At 37.0% G+C, this 24,742-nt stretch overlaps 1 protein-coding gene across 3 annotated transcripts in view; it reads left to right on the top strand.

Moving 5' to 3' along the window:
* NSUN6 (NOP2/Sun RNA methyltransferase 6) overlaps nucleotides 1-24,742 on the top strand; it is a 57,921-nt gene that overhangs the window by 21,140 nt on the left and 12,039 nt on the right. For all 3 annotated transcript variants that reach the window (XM_081820707.1, XM_081820705.1, XM_081820706.1), the window contains 4 exons: nucleotides 1,534-1,687; nucleotides 10,486-10,567; nucleotides 11,985-12,104; nucleotides 17,364-17,508. In XM_081820707.1, coding sequence (XP_081676833.1) covers nucleotides 1,534-1,687; nucleotides 10,486-10,567; nucleotides 11,985-12,104; nucleotides 17,364-17,508 — 501 coding nt within the window. The remainder of the gene's footprint in view (nucleotides 1-1,533; nucleotides 1,688-10,485; nucleotides 10,568-11,984; nucleotides 12,105-17,363; nucleotides 17,509-24,742) is intronic.

Below are 24,742 nucleotides of genomic sequence, written 5' to 3'. Positions count from 1 at the left end.
CCTGGGACCATGACCTGAGCCGAAGGCAGACGCTTAACAACTGAGCCACCCAGGCGCCCCCAGATATTTTTCAAGTTTTACATTTGGCATAGCCAGAAAGAGATTTATCTGATATGGTCTCACAAATTGGGCATCCATATGTGGTTTCTTTGCCAGTTTTTTTCTTTCCATAAAAGAGTGTGAGATGATGTTTAGAGGATCATTCCTGATTAATAGAGTGTAAGATGTCAGTGAAATTTTATTTTGTATTCTTAACTCCATTGCCCTCAGACTTCTGTTGTCATTTGTGAGGGTAACCTTCTGAACTTGGGATCTTAATATTGAAATAAAAGCCAGTATTCTTAATTTACTCACTCAGTTGATGACATATGCTTAATAAGTTAGTCACTGTGGTTCAGTCTTAATTTATTGGGCTTGAAATCAAGACATGTGTTTTGCTCTATTGGGAAGTTATTCAGTCTGTGGGCTTTAGTTATGTTATCTGTGAAATAATTTGATGTGCATTCGGGTGTGCTAAACTGCCCGCTGGCCAAATCTGGCCTATGTCTGTTTTTGTGTGGCTCACAGCTGAAAATGGTTTTTCCATTTTTAAAAGCTTATTTAAGAAAAATACAAAGAAGAATATGCCAACAGACCTTATGTGGCTCATAAAGCCTAAGGAATTCACATGCCCTTTATAGGAAAAGTTCTTTGACCTCTGATCTATGCGATTTGAACAGTCCTTCTAGCTCTAGTTGATAGACTGCTCACTACTGTTACCAAGTTAATGGGCTAGACAAATTTATGACAGGCTAGGTCTAAGAACATGAAAGTGGGATAGAGTTCCCCATTATTAAAGTCCCTGGGATTGGTTACTGAAAATAATTTAATGAAATGGCTACAAAAACCTAGACTTAATTAGCTGTAAGAATCAACTCCATACACTGTGTATATATACACATATATACGTAGGTACATGTATGTACGTATACACATGTTCATGTATATACACACATGCACACACATATATGAATGAATGTACTTACTAAAATCTCTGTCTTAATTGCTATAATAGGAAACCTGCAAAGAAATAACAATAGGGTTAGGCGATTTAGAAACATTTCTTTGAGGGATTTTAGTGTACATTTTTGATGAATCTTTTTAAGGGGAACTTAGAACTTTGAGGATTGAGCCAAAGATACCAAAATTTATATGAAGTTGTTTAGGGAATGTTAGGTTTGGAAAAAATAAATAGGAGATACCCTTCATTTTCTGCTTAGCTAAAGAGTTCCAGTTTAGATAGGATGTTTTGAAGATTTGTATTTTTTTGTTCTCCTAGGAAAAAAGTCTTCAGTTAGATATATTGTGATGGAACATTTAAAAGTAAAAAGTCATATTTTCTATAAGGGATTATTTTGAGATAGTGAGCCAGTTTAGACCTCTTCATGCCCACAATTGATGCCCTTAGATGTCCCTAGTCTAGCTTAAAGAATTTTCACTATTCTTATACCAAAATATAGTCTAATAAGTATAATCTGATTTTCTTCTTTCTAGTTATGAAAGCTGGAGATGTTATTTCTGTATACTCTGATATAAAAGGCAAATGTAAGAAAGGAGCCAAAGAATTTGATGGAACAAAAGTATTCCTTGGAAATGGAATTTCTGAACTAAGCCGCAAAGAAATCTTCAGTGGGCTACCTGAACTGAAGTATGTCATCAAGTGTTTGGAGGAAATATGCATTCTTTTTGGTGGTTCAAGAAAAATAAAAACAATGTAAAAAATATATCTAGTTGCATTTTAAAAATATTTTTGGGGGGTATAAATTTGACTGGAAAATAATTGTTCAATGCATATTTCCATGCTTTTTTGAAAAATTGCTTTTGGGTAGAAGAGTAAATGCTTAGATTAAAGGGCCCACCTACATAAGCAAGCAGTCATGCTGTAATTGTTAGTTTCAGTTTTCCTTTTGAATTTTATTAATTTATTGATTTGAAAATTTTTGCACCTTTTGGGGATTTGCATCTTGATAAAGGATGAATTATGTGACTTATCCAGAACTGTTTAAACAGTCTGATTTTTGTGAAACAAAAAGATTATGATTTTAATATAAATTAAAAAGAAAAGTTTTTATTAAGACATTTTTTTACCAGAAAGCCAGCAATCACATGGCTACTTGTGGTCAAGAATTAATACTTGGATCTGGGGTGCCTGGGTAGCTCAGCCTGTTGAGCAACCGACTCTTGATTTCAGCTCAGGTCATGATCTCAGGGTCATGGGATCGGTCCCCATGTCAGGCTCCATACTCAGTGTGGAGTCTGCTTGAGATCCTCTTTCTCTGCCCCTTCCCTGGTTCATGCTCTCAAGTGCTCTCAAATCTTTAAAAAAAAAAAAAAAAAAGAACATTTGGATTTACTCAAACCAAATTAAAAAAGTTTTTAATCATCTTGGGTTGCTACTGACTCTAAATAAATTAAATCTGTGGGCAGTCCAGAATCGTTTTGCTTCATATTTTCAGCTATTTAAGGAGTTCTGTGGACAGCTCCATTACTCCACAGTTGACAGCTGATGTAGACATGCCGAAAACTGAATTTATCCATGCAGAACTGGACTACATCCCTGATTCCTGGAACAGTTTTCATGTTGCAACAGTCTGGGTTTATAGTTGAAGTTAATTCTTCTGAAGAAACAGATTATTGGATAACTAACTCTAGATAGCAGTACTTTCCAAATGGCCAAGAGCAAAGATTTTATTCTCCTTAGAAGACTTTATGAATATAAAGATAAAGCATATATATATATATATATATATATGTGTGTGTGTGTGTGTGTGTGTATGTTTATCTTTGGGTCTGTAATAGGAAATAAACATTTTGACTTCCTCCTTTGGTTCTATTTTTAGTGGTATACTCTTCATCCTCTCTTTCTTTGTGACTGGCTTAATTTTTTTTTTTACTTAATTATAATTGATACATAATACTGTATTTCAGGTGTACAACACAGTGATTCAATATTCATATGCATTAGAAAATGGTCACCACAATAAGGCATTACCATCTGTGGTTATACAAAGTTGTTACAATATTATTAACTATATTCTTCGTGTTGTACCTTACATTCCATGTTTTATTGATAATTTATTTTATCTTGTTTATAATTTATTTAATCCCCATAACTTAATCCCCATAACTCATTTATAACTGGAAAGTTAATCTTTCTCACTTTATTCATTACCCTTATCCCCTTCTCTATGGCACCCATCAAATCTCTGTTTCTGTTTTGTTTTGTTTGTTCATTTGTTTTTTAGATTCCATATACAAGTTAAATCATACCGTATTTGTCTTTGTCTGACTTATTTCACTTAGCATAATACCTTCTGGGACCATCTATGTTGTCATGAATGGCATTTCATTCTTTTTTATGACTGAGTAATATTCCTCTCTCTCTCTCTCTCTCTCTCTCTCTCTCTCTCTCTCTCTCTCTCTCTCTCTCTGTGTGTGTGTGTGTGTGTGTGTGTGTGTGTGTGTACACTGCATTTTCTTAATCCATTCATTTATCATAAGTGGACAGTTTTCTTCCTGTGATGGATTTCTACTTATAATTGATTTCTAGTTTCATACTGTTGTGATAGGAAGAAAAGCTTGATATGATTTCAGTCTTGTTAAATTTATTGAGATTTCTTTTGTGGCCTAACATGATCTATCCAGGAAAATGTTAAAGGTACATTTGAGAAGAATGTGTAATCTGCTGTTTGGGGATGGAATATTCTGTATGTATGAAGTCCATGTGGTTTGATGTGGTGTTTGCTCTTATTACATTATTTTCTGTCTGGATGATCTATCCACTGATGTAAATATGGTTTTAAAGTCCCCTGCTATTGTTACTATTATAATGATTCTCTTTATGATTATTTAATATCCTTCTTTGCCTCTTATTACAGCCTTTGTTTTAAAGTCTGTTTTGTGTCCTACATGTATTGGTACCCCTACTTTCTTTTTGTTTTCATTTGCATGGAATATTTTTTTATAGCCCTGTACTTTCAGTCTGTATTTGTCTTTGGGTCTGAAGTGAATCTCTTGTAGTCAGCTTATAGATGGGTCTTGTTTTTTATCCATTCATTCATGCTATGTGTTTTGCTTGGATTGTTTAGTCCACTTTCATTTAAAGTAATTATTGATACATGTGTACTTCTTGCCGTTTTGATATTTGTTTTCTAATTGTTTTTGTAATTCTTTGTTCTTCTCTTGGGATTTGATTATTTCAGTGTTAGGCTTGGATTACTTCCTCTTTACTTTTTGTGTATCTATTACAGGTTTTTGGTTTGTGGTAACCATGAGATTTGTCTATAATAACCTATGTATGTAACAGTCTATTTCAAGTTGGTGGTTGCTTAAATTCCAAACATTCCAAAACATTTCTCTCTTCCCTGCAGCATTTTATGTTTATGCCATCATATTTTACATCTTTCTATTTTATGTATTCCTTAACTATTATAGATATAGTTGATTTTACTACTTTTATCTTTTAACCTTCAGACTAGCTTTGTAAGTGGTTGATCCACTACCTTTACTATATATTTGCCTTTACTAGTGAGATTTTTTTCTTTCATATATTTTACTTCTTATTATGGCCTTTTCCTTTTTGCTAATAGAAGTCTGTTTAATACTATAAAACTAGGTCAGGGGTGATGAACTCCTTTAACTTTTGCTTCTCTGGGAAGCTCTTTATCTTCCCCTTCAGTTGTGAATGATAACCTTGCTGATTATTCTTGATTGTAAGCAGTCTGAATGTATTGTGTCACTCATTCTCTTCTGGCCTGCAAACTTTATGCTGAGAAATCAGCTGATAGCCTTATGGGGATTCCCTTATATGTAACTAATTTTTTTTCTGCTGCTTTTAAGAGTCTGTCTTTGTTTTTTAATTTTTGACATTTTAGTTATGATGTATCTTGGTGTGGATCCCTTTGGGTTCATTGTTTTGGGGATTCTCTTTTTCCTAGATCTGGATGTCTGCTTCCTTTGCCAAATGAGGGAAGTTTTCATCTATTATTTCTCAAATAAATTTTCTGCCACTTTCTCTCTCTCTCCTCCTTTGGGGACTCCTATAAAGGGAATGTTAGTGCACCTGTTAGCTCACAGGTCCCTTAAACTATCCTCATTTTTAAAATTCCTTTTTCTTTTTGTTGTTCAGTTTGGGTGATTTTTACTTCCTTGTTTTCCAGATCACTGCTCTTTTCTTCTGTGTTACTAATCTGCTGTTTATTCCCTATAGTGTATTTTTATTTCTGTTATTCTTCAGCTCTGATTGGAACTTTTATATATTTTCTTTTTGTTGAAGTTCTCACTGTGTTTATCCATTTTTGTCTCGAGTTTGATGAGCAGTTTTATGGCAACTACTTTGGACTTTTTATTGGATAAATTGTTTATTTCCATTTTGTTCTTTTTCTGATGTTTTGTGTTATTTTGTTTGTAACATATTCTTCTGTCTCCTCATTATGCCTAACTGTGTTTGTTTCTGTGTATTAGGTAGTTCATCTACATCTGGTGTTGAAGGAGTGGCCTTATGTAAGAGATGTCCTACAGGGCACAGTAGTGCAATTCTCTTACCCTGGTACCCAGACACAGGTGCTTCAGGAGTGTTCCCTGAGTGGGCTTTGTGCGTCCTCCTCTTGTGGCAGCCCCTTGGACAGCTGCAGGTGCCCTCTTGGGTGAGGCTGGCTTCCCTCCCCTGCCTGGTTAGCTGGCAGCCTATTCCTGATGGCTACAGGTGTGCTGTAGGTGGAGTCCTATAGACTGCAAGGCTCTGCTGAGGGGCAGGGCTGTATGGGGCTCTCAGTGGCTTGTGCACCCTGGCATTTACATTCTAGAGAGAGGATTTCAAAATGGTGTCTGTCAGCTCCAGCATCAGCAGGGCAGAACAAGATAGCAAAAATGGCTGTCACCAGTGTCTTACTTCTCAGGGAGATTAGAGGCACGCCCCCCCACCCAATCCTCTTCAGCAAGTGCTCCAAGATTAGTAAGTAGGCCTACTTTACCTGTGGTCTTTGTGCTTTTTTATTTGGCTTTTGATCTTTTTGATATGGTTTTTGATCTGATTTGGAACCATTTGTACTGGTTTCTGAGTTGAGTTTGTGTGCAAGCCCTTTATGAATGGGGTTTCCTTTCTTTACAGTTTTGTAGTTTTCCTGGACATACTCCCTACTGGTTTTTAAGGCCAGATGTTTGGGAAGCTCATCTCTTCATGAATTATCTAAGGGTTGGGTTGTTGGATGTGGAGTTTGAAACTCTCCTCAGGGAGATAACATTCCTTTGAGGTCTGTTCTGACCATGGAATGTTGCTCCAGGGGTTTGGTTTTTTTCCTTAGCAAGACTGTATCCTTGCCTCTTCCACTCATCTTGATGCTGTCCCTTGTTGTGGGGGCTCTGTTCATCCAGTTTCTAGGTCCGTTCAGTTTGTTGTGTTTGTGGGAAGAGGTGAGCTCAGGATCTTATTATTCTGCCCTCTTGAACCCTCTTCCACTCCTCATTCTGTTATATTATTCAATGTCGTAGTTCCAGTAACTTTGCTGACAGACTTTTCTGAGTAATGTTTGTTGGTAGGAGTAGCAGGCAGCCATCTTTCAAAAAACTGTTGTTTTTTTTAAAACTCAACTTTTAAACTCAGCATTCAGTTATGCTGTTAGAATTTCTTTCTCTGCCTATGTGAGGAAAAGCATGCTTCCATAACAAAGAAATGCTACACATATATCATGTTTCTTATTATAAAATTTTAGAACTATGTCTGCCAGTGGTACTTTGTTATTCAACTAGTAAATTTGCACCCTTTGCTTTCTTGAATTACAGTGGACTTCAGTCATAGACTTCATAGAGGTAGATTAATTTACTAACAACCTGTTTATCATATGAGATCTGGTTCTTTGTGTTACTATATGGAAATACATATTAAAAAAACAGTTTTATTTTTTACTTTTTCAAAGATTTTATTTATTTATTTGACAGAGAGAGAGCTTGGGGAACAGAAGGCAGAGGGAGAGGGAGAAGCAGACTCCCCGCTGAGAAGGGAGCCTGACGCGGGGCTCTATCCCAGGACCCTGGTATCATGACTTGAGCCAAAGGCAGACGCTTGACTAAGCCACCCAGGCACCCCACAAAAACAATTTTAAAAGAAACATGTAGGGGCATCCTGGGAAGCTCGTCCTGGGATCAAGCCCTGCAGTGGGCTCTCTGCTCAGCAGGGAGTCTGCTTCTCCCTCTCCCTCTACCTCTCCCCCTGCTTATACTCTCTCTCTCAAATAAATAAAAATATAATCTTTTTAAAAAATAAAAAAAATAAAAAATTTGCCCAATTTCCCCAAAAAAAAAAAAAAAGTAGTCAAGGGAAAAAAAAGAAACATAATCCCATACTGGAACAATAATTGGTTTAAATTATTCTTTGTCGAGTTGTTTTAAGTTAAATACTGCAAAGATGGACAACTTGTGCTGGTGGTCAGAAGGAGACAAAGAAATAGCAGAACTTGAAGCACTAGGTAGGAACTGGATTAGAGAGGCAGGCATATAAATGTTGACGTTTGAGTATTTTTCAGAGGACTAGTGTCGTGCAAGTCAGAAAGTCATTTAAATTATGAAAGAGTGAGCAGGTCATGGAATTCAAGGTGTCCAATAATGGGTCCAGACTGGGCAGGGGCTGAGGTGTTGATCAAGGTCAGTGCGCCAGTTGTCTCAACAAATGACTGACTTTTGAATGTGAGGCTTTGACTTTTCAGAAGTTTCCTTTGTATTTTTTCTGGTCAGGGGCAGGTACTATGTAGGAAATGGTTAGATTTGATTCTGGCTGGAGCAAGGACCAAAGACCAACTGATTAACTCTGATTTAACTCTGATTAAAAGTACAGATTCAGACATGTCAGGTGGTAAAGAAGCAAGTGAGGATAAAAGGGATGGGAAGAGGGAGAAAGGAGTTAACGTTTATTGTATGACAAAGGCTGTTAGAACCGACTGGACGTCACAGTCATTACCACTGTAGTTGTAGTCCATGAATATCTACAGAAATTATTTCACTCTAAAAAGCAGCGTAAACTTACCCTTTTGTGGCATAATAATGATTTGGTCTTTGGGTTCTTGGCACACAGCTCCCCAAATCCTTGGAATCTCTGCAGAGATGAGTGTCTTTTGTATGCTAATGAGATGACTGGTAGCTGGGGGTCTCTAGATAGCTTCTGGAAGGCACTTGACGGAGGAACCAACCTTGTAGTTAGAAGGTTGGAACTTGTGGCTCTACCCCCAGACCTCCAGGGAGGGGAGAGGGCCTGGAAATTCAGTTCATATCCAGTGGTCAGTGGTTTAATCAATCAATCATAAAGACTCCTAAATGATGGGGTTCAGGTTGGTGAACACATCTAGGTGTGGGGAAGGTGGTGAACCATACACCTCTCCCTTACCTTCTCCTGTGTATCTCTCCTTCAGCCATTTCTAAGTTGTATCCTCCAAAGTAAACCGGTGCTAGTAAGTGTTGTTCTGAGTTGTGTGAGTTGTTCTAGGGAATTTTCAAACCTGAGGAGGGCAGTGTGGAAACCCCCAAATTCACAACCCGTTGGTGAGAAGTACAGACGGCAACCCGGATGTGCAGCTGGTGTCTGGAGCGACACCGGTCTTTTTTTTTTTTTTTTTAAAGATTTTATTTATTTATTTGACAGAGAGAGACACAGCGGGAGAGGGAACATAAGCAGGGGGAGTGGGAGAGGGAGAAGCAGGCTTCCCGCCTAGCAGGGAGCCCGATGCGGGGCTCGATCCCAGGACCCTGGGATCGTGACCTGAGCCGAAGACAGACGCTTAGCGACTGAGCCACCCAGGCGCCCCAGGAGCGACACCAGTCTTGTTGGATCCAACCGTTGAGCCCGTGGCGCCTCACAATAACCCCTGGCAGGTCGTGCCAGGACTGGTGCAAGAAAAAACGCCACACATTTGGTGTCAGGAGTGTTGTGAGTAAAGTGAGCCCACCTACCTACCTGAAGCTCAGTGCACACCATCCACATAGGTGCTTTCCTGCCAACATTGGTTCAGAAGCTCTGAACTTGTCTAGTGTACTGGACCTGAGGGGTGTGTTCTTGTTCTCCCTGCTTAGACTGTATTCCTTGCTTGTACTCCTGTACCTGGTTTAAATCCAGATTCCTAATCTTGCCTTTATTATTAGAGTGCACTTTTTCTGTGCTCCTCTAATCCCTCGAACATGGTGTTGATTTCCCTTTTTTCTTGCTCTTTGTGGTGTGGTCTGATACACCAGGCCATGTTTGACTTTCTCCAACAGTATTTGTATGCTTTCTCTTGCCTCTGATGGTCACTGACAGCCTCTCTCAGATGGCGATATTTGTTCTAATGAAATATCGTCCACCATGTTCTCCTGGGTCCTGGACATTCCTGCTCTGATCGGTTCCACTGCCGCTTATAACATGGGATAAAGGTAGAAAAGCTCATCTTGAGGATTATGTCAGTAGTGGGCAGTTATTCTCTAAAGAGATGAGAGAGTTGTGTGGCATATTTGTGGTTGCTTAGCATCAGCATGATTCTTAAGTATATTTTTATTTTTCATACAAGTACCTAGCATAGTGCCTTGCAAACTGAAGCATTCAGAAAATCCCACCAGAAGGATTAGAATGAATCAACAAATAAAGACACATTTGTTAGTCAGAGAAAGACAAATACCGTATGATCTCATATGTGGAATTTAAGAAACAAAACAAATGGACAAAGGAAAAAAAGACAAACCAAAAAACAGACTCTTAACTATAGAGAGCACACAGATGGTTCCCAGAGGGGAGGTGGGTAGGGGACGGGTGAAATAGGTGAAGGGGATTAAGAGTACACTTACCCTGGGGTACCTGTGTGGTGCGGTCTGTTAAGTATCTGACTCTTGGTTTCAGCTCAGGTTGTGATCTCAGGGTTATGAGATTGAGCCCCATGTCAGGCTCCGCACTCAGTGCTGAGTCTGCAACTCTCTCCCTTTCCCTCAGCCCCACCCTCTCTCGTGCATGCTCACTCTCTCTCTAAAATAAATCTTTAAACAAAAAAAGAGTACACTTACTTGATGAGCACTGAGTAACATATAGAAATGTTGAACCAGGATATTGTACACCTGAAACTAATATACTGGCATTAAAAATAAATAAGAACTGGCATTAAAAATAAGAACAAACGCATTATGTTAACATAAATAGCATTTTTAATTAAGTAGCTATGTTAAAAAAAAGACTCATGTTCTTTGCCTTTTTAGTTTGTTCAAATCTCTTAAGAAACTCCTTTGTGCCTAAATGAAAAATTTATCCTTTTTAATTTTCCTGATGGCCTTCTACTGCAAGGACTAGAGTCATAGACAATTCACAGGAATATCCTAAGTATTGTGGTATTGAGTAAAAAAGGTTATATTTGTTGTGCTATGTGGGTATGTCCCTGGAAATTGAGTTTGTATGGACTGTGGAATTTATACAGACTAATACTAGATTTTTCTGCTTTTCAGAGGTATAGGCATAAGAATGACAGAACCGATATATCTCAGCCCCTCATTTGACAATGTACTGCCCAGCTACTTATTTTTACAGGCAAGTATTTGTCAGAGTAAAATATTTAAAGACATTGAAACATAACTTCGGTAAGTTATTTCAAATCTAAGGTTTTTTTCTATTACCATATTTTTTGTGGTTTATTTTTTCTCATCTACCTTTGGTTAAGCAGTAAAAAAAAAAAAAAAACAAAAAACAGACCCCCAAAACCAAAAACACTTTGTACATACTCTCTTCTTTTTCTCAACTGATTTTATTTTATTTATTTTTTTAATTAATTTTTTTATTTTTTAAAGATTTTATTTATTTGAGAGAATAGAGAGAGAGGCAGGTTTCCCGCTGAGCAGGGAGCCTGATGTGGGGCTCGATCCCAGGACCCTGGGATCATGACCTGAGCCGAAGGCAGACGCTTAATGACTGAGCCACCCAGGCGCCCCTCTCAACTGATTTTAAACTTTTTAAAAAACCCTGTGTTGCCCAAAAGAGTGTTAATTGCTTATTAGCCTCTACTGTTTTTTTTCTTGGAAAGTAATTTAGAAAATACATTACTTTAAAAAAATGCATTACTGAGGCATCTGGGCAGCTCAGTCAGTTAAGCATCTTCTGTGGCTCAGGTCATGATCCCAGGGTTCTGCATTAGGTGCCCTGCTCAGTGGGGAACCTGCTTCTACCTCTCCCTCTCCCCACTCCTTGTGTGCGCGCTCTCTCTCTCAAATAAATACAATCTTTTAAAAAAATGCATTACTGTCTTTAAAAAAATAAAAAAATATAAAATAAAAAAATGCATTACTTTGGGATATTATTCTATTTTATTTAAGGCAAACTTATCCTAGAGTAGCAGTCCTTGTATGATCAAAACCAATAATGAATTAATGGTATAATATAACTTGTTGCCATATAGCTTATTGCTGTAGATACATGAGTTGTCCAATCTCATATTTCTGGGTGCCAATCAGAAATAGATTGGTTTACATTTTACTTTTCTCCTACAGAAATGTGGTAGTGGCGGGGAGATAGGAACCCAGACGTCTTTGAGTGGCATTAGCAGCATAAAACTAGAATTCTTAAGTGGGCATTAGATGGTGAAGCACCCAAAATTCCAAAATTTTGTACATTTTCTTAGAAAAAGATCCAGAGCTTTGTTATATTTCTGAAAGGGCTTTGGCCTTCAAAATATTGAGAGCCACTGAATTGAGGGAAAAAATGTGCTTTTTTAGTTAAATTGATAGGGGAAATGCATCATGCATGTGCATGTGTGTGTCTCGTGTGTGAATGTCCAATGAGATCATAGGATACTCTAGGAAACTGTGAATTTCCTGACACTATGTTTACAGAAAACCTATTCTTGGCAGAGGATGCTATACTGGATTACCTCCAAAGATTTCTTTATGTTCTCTGATTCTGAACTTTAAAAGGATTTAGAATCACTGATAATTGATTTTTTTTTCCTTTATAGAATTTGCCATCTGCTGTAGTAACTCACGTTCTGGATCCTCAACCTGGAGAGAAGATTCTAGATTTGTGTGCAGCACCTGGAGGCAAAACAACACACATTGCAGCATTAATGCATGATCAGGTGAGACTGTCTTCACAGCAAAAACTGCTCACAACATGTTGAAGGTGGAACTACACATAACTTATGAAACATGTAGACATTCATAATCTGAATGATTTCAGATTCAGCCAAAGTAAAGACTGTTCAGTGATGGCATTCATCACGTGTTGAGTTCAGGTTATCATTTGTGAAGACTATCTGAAGATCTTGAATCCCAGATTTACTAGTACATTTGTAGAGTAGAAGTCTTCATAAAATTACGTTTAACTGCAACATTTAAGAGATTTTTTTATGTTCTTAATTATAAGACTTGACACTTTCTAAACTACTAAATTCTGCCGCTAAAACTTGATTTGACAGCACATTACTGAAGTATCAATATATACACTGATATATATATACGTACATTATGATATGTACACATCAAATACATTTTCTTGAGATCCATAAAAACCTTATGATCTGGCTTAATTATAGAGCCTGTTGCATTGTTATAAAATATAGTAAGTCTTAAATAACTTTATTTCAGATTTTACTGCTTTTTCCCCACATATATGTAAATGACAATATGTTTTCTTTCATAATGGGTTAGTCTGTGTTCAAAACTCAGTGTGACCTTGTAACTGTTCTGTGCTGGACCTAAGATTCTTCAGCTCAAGAAGGATAGGGCCAGTTGATGCTTTCTTCTTGTTTCAAATTCCATAAAATTACATGGTTCCTGAAATGCTTAGACACACTAGTATCTTCACCTACTTTGATCTGGAGGCAGATTTTAATTGATTGGTTGGTTGATTAAACAGACAGTACTTACATATGCCAAGTACTGGGGAGGCAGCAACAAACCACTGGGACCAAAATTGTCTTTATTGTGTAGCTTCCCTTCTAGTTAAGAGGAGACAGATAATAAATTAAATGAATACAAGTTATGGCATGTAGGATTGTGGTAAGGGCGGTGGTGAGCAAGAGAGGAAGGGGAGGGGCATCGGGAGTATTGAGGGGAGTGAGTATGCAGTTTTTAGGAGGGTAGTGAGAAATGCACCCTGTAAAGGTGGTTTTTGAGGAAAGACTTGGAGGTGATGAGCAATATGGAGGTCTGTGGAATGCATATTTTAGCTAGAGAAAAAGCAAGTGTGGGTGGTCTGAGGCTGGAGGGCATCTGATCTGTGTGAGGAATCTCTGCAGTTTGCTGAGAGAAACGAAGTGAGGAGGAAAAGAGACCAGAGAGAGGGAGGTCCCAGGGGTGGATGTTTGGGTCGAGCTGTTGGCAGGGTCTGACAGGACATTAGTTATGCTCGAGTGATGGGAAGTCACAGAAGAGTGACATAAGCCTCTTTACTATTTCAAGTATCCTTTTGGCTGTTGCCTTGAAAACAGGCTGGAAGAGGGCAAGGGTGACTGGTTTGGAGACAGTTATTCAGGGAAGCATCGTGGAGGTGGCAAGAAGTTCTGGAGATGTGTTTAAGGTGGAGTTGTAAGGAGTTGCTGATGCACTGGATGTGGGCTATGGAAATGTGAGGGTAATCAAGATTTTGGGTGACGGTGACTATGGGAGGAGCAAGTTCTGCAGGGAAAAGTCAGAAAGTTGGTTTTGGAGATATTAAACTGAAATGTCTATTAGACTTGCAAGGGATGATGTTGAGCAGGCAATTAGATATTTGAGCCTGGAGTTCAGGACAGAGGTATCGACTGGAAATAAAAATATAGATTGGAAATGTAAATACATATAAAATAGAAATTTGCAAGTCATCAGCATATAGATAATACATAAAGCCATAAAACTGATGTGGGTGGCAATAGAGAGTAGAAGAGGCCAGAAGACTGAGCCGCACGGGTACTGTGTGCCAACATTCAGAGGTTGGGGAAAGGAGAAGGAATGGCCAATGATGTCAGAGGAAAACCAGAGGAGTAGTAGGACACCCTGGAAACAATGTGAAGAAAGGGATTGAAAGACAGTGGAGAGATAGCTGTGTCAGATGTTGCTGCTGGGCCACATAAAGTGAGGACTGAGAACTTCCAGTGGACCTAGCACCAGGTCAGTGATGGGCAACCTTATCATGAGCAGTTTTGGTGAGTGGAAATGCTTGCTTGGATTGAGAATGAGGGGAATCCAAGAAAGTGAATCAAGAGCACTCCTTTGGTGGTGGTGGTGGGGAGTTATTTGTACAGGAATACAGTGAAATGGGGCAGTAGTTGGAGGTGAACTCAGGGAGTACTTTATTTTAAGATGAGAGAAATGATCATGGTTGTATGCTAATGAGAGATCCATTAAAAGGGGAAATTGCTAGCAGTATCTTTGAGGAGGTGAGATGGGATACATTTTGATGCACAAGTGGCTTTAGATGGTAGCATACAACAGTTTATCCATGGAAATCGGAGGGTCGGCGGAGTACACGGGTGCAGATATTGGTGGGCCGGTCAATGTGGTAAGAGACAGGAAGGTCTCTTTTGGTTGTTTGAGTTTTCTCAGTGAAATATGAAGCAAAGTCATCAGATGAGAATGGGGATGGGGAAGGAGGTGGTAAGAGCTAGGAGATATGAAATGTTAATCTAGGAAAATGGAAGTGAGAATGGGCTATGGACACATCCTAGCAATTCCAGTTTGCACTATGGGCTCCGTGAATACAATGGTCATGAATGTAAGATTTGTTGGGATAGTGATGGGCTTTTTTTAGCTGCCTGGATGTAGATGTGAAGTTGGTGAAGAATTGGATTTAACCACAGCAGCATTTTTGTCATGCTTATATCTAAGACACAGAAGCATGTGTATAAGAGAGTAATGTGATACAACATGGAATCTAAACTGGGTAAAGAGCATAGCAAGGACAGTAAAAGACTGAGGGCAGTAGATCCATTCATATTTTTCTAAGTTAGCTCAGATTTATACAGTGGTAGGAATTCTTAGGCACCTAGGAAACTCTTTGGCAGTTTTTTTCCATGGTACTCATTTATAAATAAGGAAAATTTGCCTACCTGAAGTGTAAGACTTTCTGGTATAGAAATATACTTCTGTGAGGCTTAGCAGAGCCCTTCTGCTCTGATTCACTTGATAGAAGATGTAGTATCTGTGTGCCCACTCCCCAAAGTGCCAGATGTTGGACTTTACCAGATGATCATTTTTGATCTATATTTAAGTGATTAAGTCAAGTGATTTACAAGCAGTCTTGCACAGAAAATATAGGAACGTTTACTGTGTCAAGATGAAATTGTAACTTTTTCCTTTCATTAGTGCAAATCATTTTATCCAAAGACTTCTGATAAAAATTCACATTATTGGGGCACCTGGGTGACTCGGGTGGTTAAGCGACTGCCTTCATCTCGGGTCATGATCCTGGAGTCCCGGGATCGAGTTCCGCATCGGGCCCCCTGCTCAGCAGGGAGTCTGCTTCTCCCTCTGACTCTCACCCCTCTCATTCTCTCTGTCATTCTCTCTCCCTCAAATTTAAAAAAAAATTTAAAAATTCACGTTACTTGCATATTAGTATTTGATACTATTACAATTTCTGAAACATTCACTATGTCACAAGCAGGGAGATAACGCACACATACATACATATATATGTAAATAAATAAGTAAATTTATATTTTCAATAAATATATGGGAGGGTTAAAACCTATCTCTGCACTGTATGTAAATCTACATACACTATATATAGGCACTGTATATATGTTCTGTGTGTATATATATGCACTCTATATATGTGCCCTACATACACACACACACACACACACACACACACACACGTATAACCTCAGTGAGTGACCTTAAAGTAACGAAGGAAGTAATGAAGGAAGGAAAAGATATTTGTTGTTTAAAGTTTTGGGGTATTAATACTCTTGGTTCATTAGAGGAGATGTACTTTCCTGTTTATTTATACTCTTCTTTGTCCCAAAGGAATTGAAGGTGGTAACAGTAAAAACCTTAAGGAAAAATGCATTAAATACCGCCAGTGCATAAAACACAGAACATGAAATAGAGGATTCATTTTATGGAGGAGGATTCATTTAGTCATTAAACTGAATCAGTTTTTAGTTTACCTGAAATCCTTAACTGTAAAGATGATGATATGCTTTGAAGAAGTGATAACAATCTGCCCTTAATTTATGGTATATGATATTTATTGTGTTTGCTTAGAAGTATTTATCCACGGATACTTTATTCTCTCTAGTAAGTCTTTCCAAAAAGAGTCTGGATATTTTAGATGTGTCCATGTTGTGTTTGGTTTCATAGTGCTGTGTGAAATGACCACAGAAAGTGTAGCAGCATTGTAATTGATGCATTTGTCATACAAGGATGGTGTATATAAAAGAAACAAAAGCAAGAAAAGACCCTGAAGAGTTAATCTCGCCATCTCTGCAATATCATTTCATAGTATATTTAAAAAATTATATGAATGTCACAACACATTTGTAAAAGAGTGGCCTCATCTTTGTTGACTTTAACTTAACCAAAGAGTTGCCATAGAAATTATTTTTGAACTACTTTTTATACCGTCCAGAGCATTTTGCTGTGATATACAGGTCAGTATTTTTATGTTGTAATTGTTAGAATTGAATTTTGTTTACATGTACAACTCAGAAAATAATGAGATGAGGATTGATTTTACAAGTAACATTCATCTGTATTCCAAAGCACTAGAAAAACAGATATCTCAGAACATTAGTTCATATTCTTCCAGATGTGAACAAAGCGTATCACATTGGTGATTTTTTTTTAATATTTACCTCCAATAGATATTTTCAAGTTAAGTTCTTAGATGGCAAACACTATTTATATAGGTTTTGAGTTTTGTTAATTAAAAATAGCTGTGCACTATAAGAAAATTAACCTGGCAAGAATGTGCTTTCCTATTTTGTATTTATTTTTAAGTTTTTATTTAAATTCCAGTTAACATCCAGTGTAACATCACTACAGTTTAGTGATTCAGCACTTCCATACATCACCGGGTGCCCATCACAAGAGCCCTCCTTAACTAACCCCATCACCTATTTCACCCACACCCCCCCACCACCCACCTGCCCTCTGGTAACCAGCAGTTTGTTCTCTATAGTTAAGAGTGTTTCTTGGTTTGTCTCTAAGAATGGGTTTTTTTTTAAAGGATAAGACTTAAGTATATTAATGTAAATTTGATACACATTTGTTTAAAGAATTCAGCTTTAAAACTAGGCGTGGGAGGATAGTAGGGAAGACCATAATTTTTCATCACTTTTCCTCATTATTAATAGTTTTTATGACTGCCTTGGTTTTACACTTTATTTTTATGTGTTTTGTTTGTTCTTTAGGGAGAAGTAATAGCACTGGATAAAATATCCAACAAAGTAGAAAAAATTAAACAGAACGCTTTATTGTTAGGACTGAATTCCATCAAGGCATTTTGCTTTGATGGAACAAAGGCTCTTAAACTCAATACAGTTAAGGATGCTGAAGGTAAGTTAAATTTTATCTTTACAGGCTTCTGTAATTGGCTTTGGATTTTGCTGTCATTGTTCTAGCCCTAAAATATCCATAAAACCTTGAAACTGGCATGGATCTAAGATATTTTGCCATAATAGATAACATTTTGCTTTTCATCTTATCCCAGAACATATATACAGTGCCTATATATAATGTATGTCAGATTTTATTTTTTTTAAGATTTTATTTATTTATCTGATAGAGACACAGTGAGAGAGGGAACACAAGCAGGGGGAGTGGGAGAGGGAGAAGCAGGCTTCCCACCAAGCAAGGAGCCTGATGCAGGGCTCCATCTTTGTCAGATTTTAATAATACAAAATCAAACCCCAAGACTTGGTCAAACTCTTTGGTCTTACTGTATTTGTCTTAATTTCATATTAAATCTCAAAAAGCTTATTAGCTCTTCAAGTTTGTGAATCTTGAGCTATTTTGTTGTCTTCATGTTTTCTTGGGAGAATGGGGCTATGGAGCTGGGAAGGGAGGAAAAACTGCCACATACCTTGTTTTGGAATAAAATGTTGCATTTATTAAGTCCCTTTATTGCTCTCTTTCTTTGTTTAGACTTGATTTCATGAAATACTCAAGAAATTTGCATATTGTAATGAACCAATTGGTGTTAGTTTCCCCAAAATGTTTATTGATTAAAGATGCTGCTTTATTAAAGCTGAGGACATGGTTTTGACTCCTCACACCTTACAGACCATCTAGTTTTCCCATATATAAGCTCTTGACTTATGTACTGACTACTATCACTACTAAACAGTGGACGGGTCAATATAATTCATTACTGTCACTTTACTGAAATTGTTGGTAGTTCACCAAGTTTACATATCACTGAATAAAGTGATCATCCTCAAAAGCATAATAGACAGATTGGGCTAAGAACAATCAAGATGTAGGGTAGCCATCTTAGAGGTTGGTCTTCAGTGCTATAGAGAGACATTCATTAATTGACTTGGGATAGTCCACTGATTTTTCACTCATCCACATCACTTTATTAGCTGATGGTCATAGGTTATCATCTTTAGCCCTTTTTTTTTTTTTTTATCAAGACTATTTCATCACAGATACTCTATGATAGTTTGATTTGGGGTGTTAAACCTAGAATGTCTGGCAATAGACCCAATCTGTTTGATGGAAAATGTATCAGCAGTAATATGAACATCACCATATCTTTGGGACTCCTGGAAAGTGAGAAGTTATTTTGTGACACCTGCCTAATGTGTAATAAACCTCATGGGAATAAACAAACAAATGAAACACGTGTAAAGCTTCCTAGAAAAACGGATTATTCTGAAGAGCAAGGTCTGGACTATTATTTATCTTCTTACAGAGGTGGGAATAGGTTAGATGTAATTATCTGATTACAAGAGAACAGCATTTCATGGTCAGTTGATTGTTAACCCAGAAGAGTTAGCCAGGAGTTGGCAGGAGATTTACAATAGCGCATTGGCTAGTAGGCTATATCCAAGAGACCCAAAATACAGTGGCTTAGAAAAGATAGAAGCATTTTTTGTTTCTTTGTTTTTTGTGTTTTATTTTGGTCTCACCTAATGGAAATGGGTGTCTGATGCTGGTAGTTTAATATCTGGGTCCAAGACAGATGTTCCAGTTCTTTCAAGGGGAGGGGAAAGGGTATCAGAATCCTTGGGAGTGCACATGCCACTGACCAGGTTAGTCATTTGATCAATTTAGCTGCAAGGGGACTGGAAAATGTAGTCATTAGCTGTGTTGTCATGTGCCCAGTTCAAAACATAACTTTAGAAAAAGAGGTTAATGGGTATTGAAGAACAACTAGCAGTCTGACAAAGGCTTTGTATCACTGAAAGTGATGGTGATGATCGTTAAAATTTACAAGATATTTAAAATTTTTATTTTAGAGTAGTTGATACAGTGTTACTAGTTTTAAGTGTACACCGTAACAATTCTACAGTTCTATAAATTACTCGGTGCTCACCACAATTAAGTCACCTTCTGTCACCATAAAATGTTACTATATTATTGACTATATGCCCTACGCTGTGTTTTGTCTTTTTTTTTTTTTTAAATCTCTGTGACTTATTTATTTTATAGCTAGAAGTTTGTACCTCCTAATTTCCTTCACTTATTTTGCCCATCCCCTCACCCACCTCCCCTCTGGCAACCACCAGTTTTTTGTATTTATGAGTCTGTTTCTGTTTGTTTGTTCATTTGTTTTGACATTTGGAGTCCACATATAAGTGAAATTCTATGGTATTTGTCTTTCTCTCTCTGACTTACTTTACTTAGCCATCAAACCCTCTAGGTCCATCCATGTTGTCATGGATGGCAAGATGCCATTCATTTTTATGGCTGACTGATGTGTGTGTGTGTGTGTGTGTGTGTTTGTGTATACACACCACCTCTTTATACCATCTATCAGTAGACACTTGGGAATGCTTCAGTATATTGGCTACAGTAAAGGGGTGCCTGGCTGGTTCAGGCAGTAGAGCATGCAACTCTTGATCTCGGGGTTCTAAGTTTGACCTTCACATTGGGGATGGAGATTACTTAAAAAAAATATTGCCTACTGTAAATAATGCTGCAATAAACATAGGGGTGCATATATCTATTTGAATTGATGTTTTTATTTTCTTTGGGTGATTAGTAGTAGAATTACTGGATCATATGGTGTTTCTGTTTAATTTTTTGAGGAATCTCCGTACTGTTTTCCATAGGGGTTGCACCAATTTACATTCCCACCAAGAGTGCACAAGATTTCTCTTTTCTCCACATCCTTGCAACATTTGTTATTTCTTAATCTTGTTGATTACTAGCATTCTCACTGGTGTGAGGTGACATCTTATTGTGGTTTTGATTTGCATTTCCCTGATTTGCATTTCCCTGATGATTAGTGATGTTGAGCATCTTTTCGTGTGTCTCTTGGCTATCTGTATGTCTTCTTTGGAAGAATGTCTTCTCAGGTCCTCCACCCATTTTTAATCAGATTATTTGGGGTTTTTTTGGTGCTGAGTTGTATAAGTTCTATATGTATTTTGAATATTAACCCCTTACAGATACATCATTTGCAGAAATCTTTTTTCATTCAGTAGGGTTGCATTTTCATTTTGTTGATGGTTTCCTTCACTGTGCATAAGCTTTTTATTTTGATTTAGTTCCAGGAGTTTATTTTTGCTTCTGTTTCCCTTTACTGAAGAGACGTATCCATAAATATGTTGCTAAGGCTGATGTCAAAGAGATTACTGCCTGTGTTTTCTTTTAGGAATTTTATGGTTTCAGGTTTCATATTTAGGACTTTGATCCATTTGGGGTTTATTTTTATGTATGGTGTGAGAAAGTGGTCCAGTTTTATTCTTTGGCGTGTAACTACCCAGTTTTCCCAGCACCATTTATTGAAGAGACTATCTTTTCCCCATTGTATATACTTGCCTCCTTTTTCATAGATTAATTGAATGTAAAAGCATGGTTTTATTTCCAAGCAGTCTATCCTATTCCATTGATCTGTTTTTTCACCAGTACCATATTCTATAAGTTAAAATAGCTTTATAGTATATCTTGAAATCTGGGATTGTTCAGCTTTGTTCTTCTTTTTCAAGATTGCTTTGACTATTTGTGGTCTTTTGTAGTTTCGTACAAATTTTAGTACTATTCTAATTCTGTGAAAAGCACTGTTGTTGTTTGGTAGTGATTGCATTAAATCTTTAAATTGCTTTGGGTAGTATGGGCATTTTAACAATATTCTTCTGTCCATAAGCATGGTATATTTTTCCATTTTTCCATGTTTGTATTGTCTTCAGTTTCTTTCTTAATTTCTTAAAATTTTCAGAGTATAGTTCTTCCGCCCCTTGGTTAAATTTATTCCTAGGTATTTTTTCTTTTTGGTACATTGGTAAATGGTATTTTCTTAATTTCTCTTCAACTTCATTATTAGTGTACAGAAACACAACAGATTTCTGTACATTAATTTTACATTTTGTAACTTTACTGAATTCATTTATTTTAATAGTTTTTTTTTTTTTATGGTCTTTAGGATTTTCTATATATAGTATCATGTCATCTCTAAAGAGTAACAGTTTTATTTCCTCCTTACCAATTTGGATGCCTTTTATTTCTTGTCTGATTGCTGTGGCTAGGGCTTCCAGTACTGTGTCGAATAAAAGTGATGAGAGTGAACATCCTTATCTTATTCCTGATCTTAGAGGAAAAGCTTTCAGTTTTTCACTATTGAGTATGATATTTGGTGTGCATTGTTTCATATATGGCCTTTATTATGTTGAGGTATGTTTCCCCTCAGCCCACTTTGTTGAGAGTTTTTATCATGAATGGATATTGCAGTTTGTCACATGGTTTTTCTGTATCTATTGAGATGATAATATGGTTTTCATCCTTCTTGTTAATGTGATGTATCACACATTCTTGCATCCCTGGAATAAATTCCACTTGATCGTGGTGAATGATCCTTTTCACGTATTACTGAATTTGGTTTGTTAATGTTTTGTTGGGGATTTTTGCATCTATCAGGGATATTGGCCTGCAGTTTTCTTTTTCTGTAGTGTCTTTGTCTGGTTTTGGTAGCAGGCTAATGCTGGCCTCTTAAAATGAATTTGGAAGTTTTACTTCCTCCTTTATTTTTTGAAATAGTTTGAGAAGAATAGGTATTAACTCTTCTTTCAGTATTTGGTAGAATTCACCTTTGAAGCCATCTGGCCCTGGACTTTTGTTTTTTGGGAGTTTTTTGATTACTGATTTAATTTCATTACTAGTAATAAGTCTGTTCACATTTTCTGTTTCTTCGGATTCAGTTTTGGAAGATTGTATGTTTCTAGGAATTTGTTTCTTTTAGGTTGTCCAATTTGTTTGCATATAATTTTTTATAATCCTTTATATTTTGTGGTGTTATTTCCACTCTTTCATTTCTGATTTTATTATTTGAGTTATTTGAGTTCTCTTTTGATGAGTCTGGCTACAGGTTTATCAATTCTGTTCATCCTTTCAAAGAACTAGCTCTTGGTTTCATTGATCTTTTCTGTTTTTGTTTTTTTTTTTTAGTCTCAATTTATTTCTGCTCTAATCTTTTTATTTACTTCCTTCTACTAACTTTGGGCTTTGTTCTTTTTTCTTGTTCCTTTAGGTGTAAGGTCAGATTGACATTTTTCTTATTTCTTGAGATAGGTCTGTATCACTGTAAACTTCTGTCTTAGAACTTCTTTTGCTGTGTTCCCAAAATTTTGGACTGCTGTGTTTCCATTTTCATTTGTCTTCAGGTATTATTTGATTTCCTCATCGACCCATTGTTGTTTAGTAGCATGTTGTATAGCCACCATGTGTTTGTGTTTTTTCCAGTTTTTTTTTTTCCTTTTAATATATTTCTAGTTTCACCTTGTGATGGTTGGGAAAGATGCTTGATATGATTTTGGTGTTCTTAAATTTATTGAGACTTATTTTGTGGCCTTGAGTGTGACCTGTCTTGGAGCATGTGCCATGTGCACTGGAAAAAGAATGTGTGTTTTGCTCATTTTGGATGGAATGTTCTGTATCTTTCAGGTCTATTTGGTCTATGTGTCATTCAGAGCCACTGTTTCCTTGTTGTTTTTCTTTCTGGATGATCTATCAGTTGATGTAATTGGGTTATTAAAGTCCACTACTATTATTGTATATTATTACATTACTGTCATATTGTCCTTTTATGTCTGTTAATTGCTTTATGTATTTAGCTGCTCCTGTTTTGGGTGGATGGATATTTGCAATTGTTACATCCTCTCATTGGATTGATCCCTTTATTTTTATGTAATGCCTGTATTTGTCTCTTATTAGAGCTTTGTTTTAAAGTCTATTTTGATTAACATAAGAATAAAAAAAAAAATTGAAAAAAAAAAAAAATAAAGTCTATTTTGTTTAATATAAGTGTTTCTACCTGGCTTTTTTTTTTTCCCTTCTGTTTGCATGGAATATCTTTTTCCATCCCTTCATTTTCAGTCTCTATGTGTCTTTAGGTCTGAAGTGAGTCTCCTATAGACAGCATATAGATGGGTCTTGGTTTTTTATTCACTCAGTCACCTATGTCTTTTAATTGGAGCATTTATTTAAACTTAAAGTAATTATTGGGACACCTGTGTGCTCAATTGGTTAAGTGTCTGCCTTCAGCTCAGGTCATGATCCCAGGGTCCTGGGATCGAGCCCTGTGAGGGGCTCCCTACTCAGTGGGAAGTCTCCTTCTCCCTCTCCCGCTCCCCCTGGTCATGTTCTCTCTCTTTTTCAAATAAATAAATAAATAAGATCTTTAAAAAAACTTGAGGTAATTATTGATAGATACGTACTTATTGCCATTTTGTTAATTGCTTTCTGGTTATTTTTGTAGTTCATCTCTGTTTCTTCTTTCCTTGCTCTCTTCCCTTGTGGTTTAGTGGGGGTTTTTTAGTGTTATGCTTGGATTCTTTTCTCTTTATTTTTTGTGTATCTGTTACAGGTCTTTTATTTGTGGTTATCATGGTGTTCATTTATAATATCCTATTGTGTATGTATATGAGGTCATAGTTTACATCTTTTTATTTTGTGTATTCCTTAATTTTTGTAGATATACTTGATTTCACAACCTTAGTGTTTTAACCTCCATACTGGTTTTTGAGAGATTAATCTACTGTGTTCACTGTGTGTTTGCTTTTACCAGTGAAGTTTTTTTCTTTCATAATTTTCTTCTAGTTACAGTCTAGTCTTTCCTCTTAAAGAATTCCCTTTAACAGTTCTCATAAGGCTGGTTTAGTGGGGATAAACTCCTTTAACTTTTGTTTGTCCAGGAAACTCTATTTCTCCTTCAAGATAGCCTTGCTGGGTAGAGTATTCTTGGTTGTAGGTGTTACCTTTCAGCACTTTGAATGTTTCATGCCACTTTCTTCTAGCCTACATAGTTTCTGTTGAAAAATCAACTAATAGGGGTGCCTGGGTGGCTCAGTTGGTTAAGCCACTGCCTTCAGCTCAGGTCATGATTCCAGAGTCCTGGGATCGAGCCCCGCATCGGGCTCCTTGCTCTGTGGGGAGCCTGCTTCTCCCTCTCCCTCTGCCTGCCGCTCCCCCTGCTTGTGATCTCTCTCTCTCTCACTCTCTCTCTCTCTGTGTCAAATAAATAAATAAAAATCTTTAAAAAAAAAAAAAAGAAAAACCAACTGATAGCCTAATTGTCAGAGCTCCCAGTGTTAGGCTCTGCTGATTTTCAAAGCCAGGTATCATGAGG

The sequence above is a fragment of the Leptonychotes weddellii genome, chromosome 5 (genome assembly GCF_054177405.1).
Source record: "Leptonychotes weddellii isolate Sample4059 chromosome 5, ASM5417740v2, whole genome shotgun sequence".
Taxonomy (NCBI): Eukaryota; Metazoa; Chordata; class Mammalia; order Carnivora; family Phocidae; genus Leptonychotes; species Leptonychotes weddellii.
The sequence above is the reverse complement of the archived record's forward strand: the minus strand, read 5'-3'. Positions and strand labels throughout refer to the sequence as shown.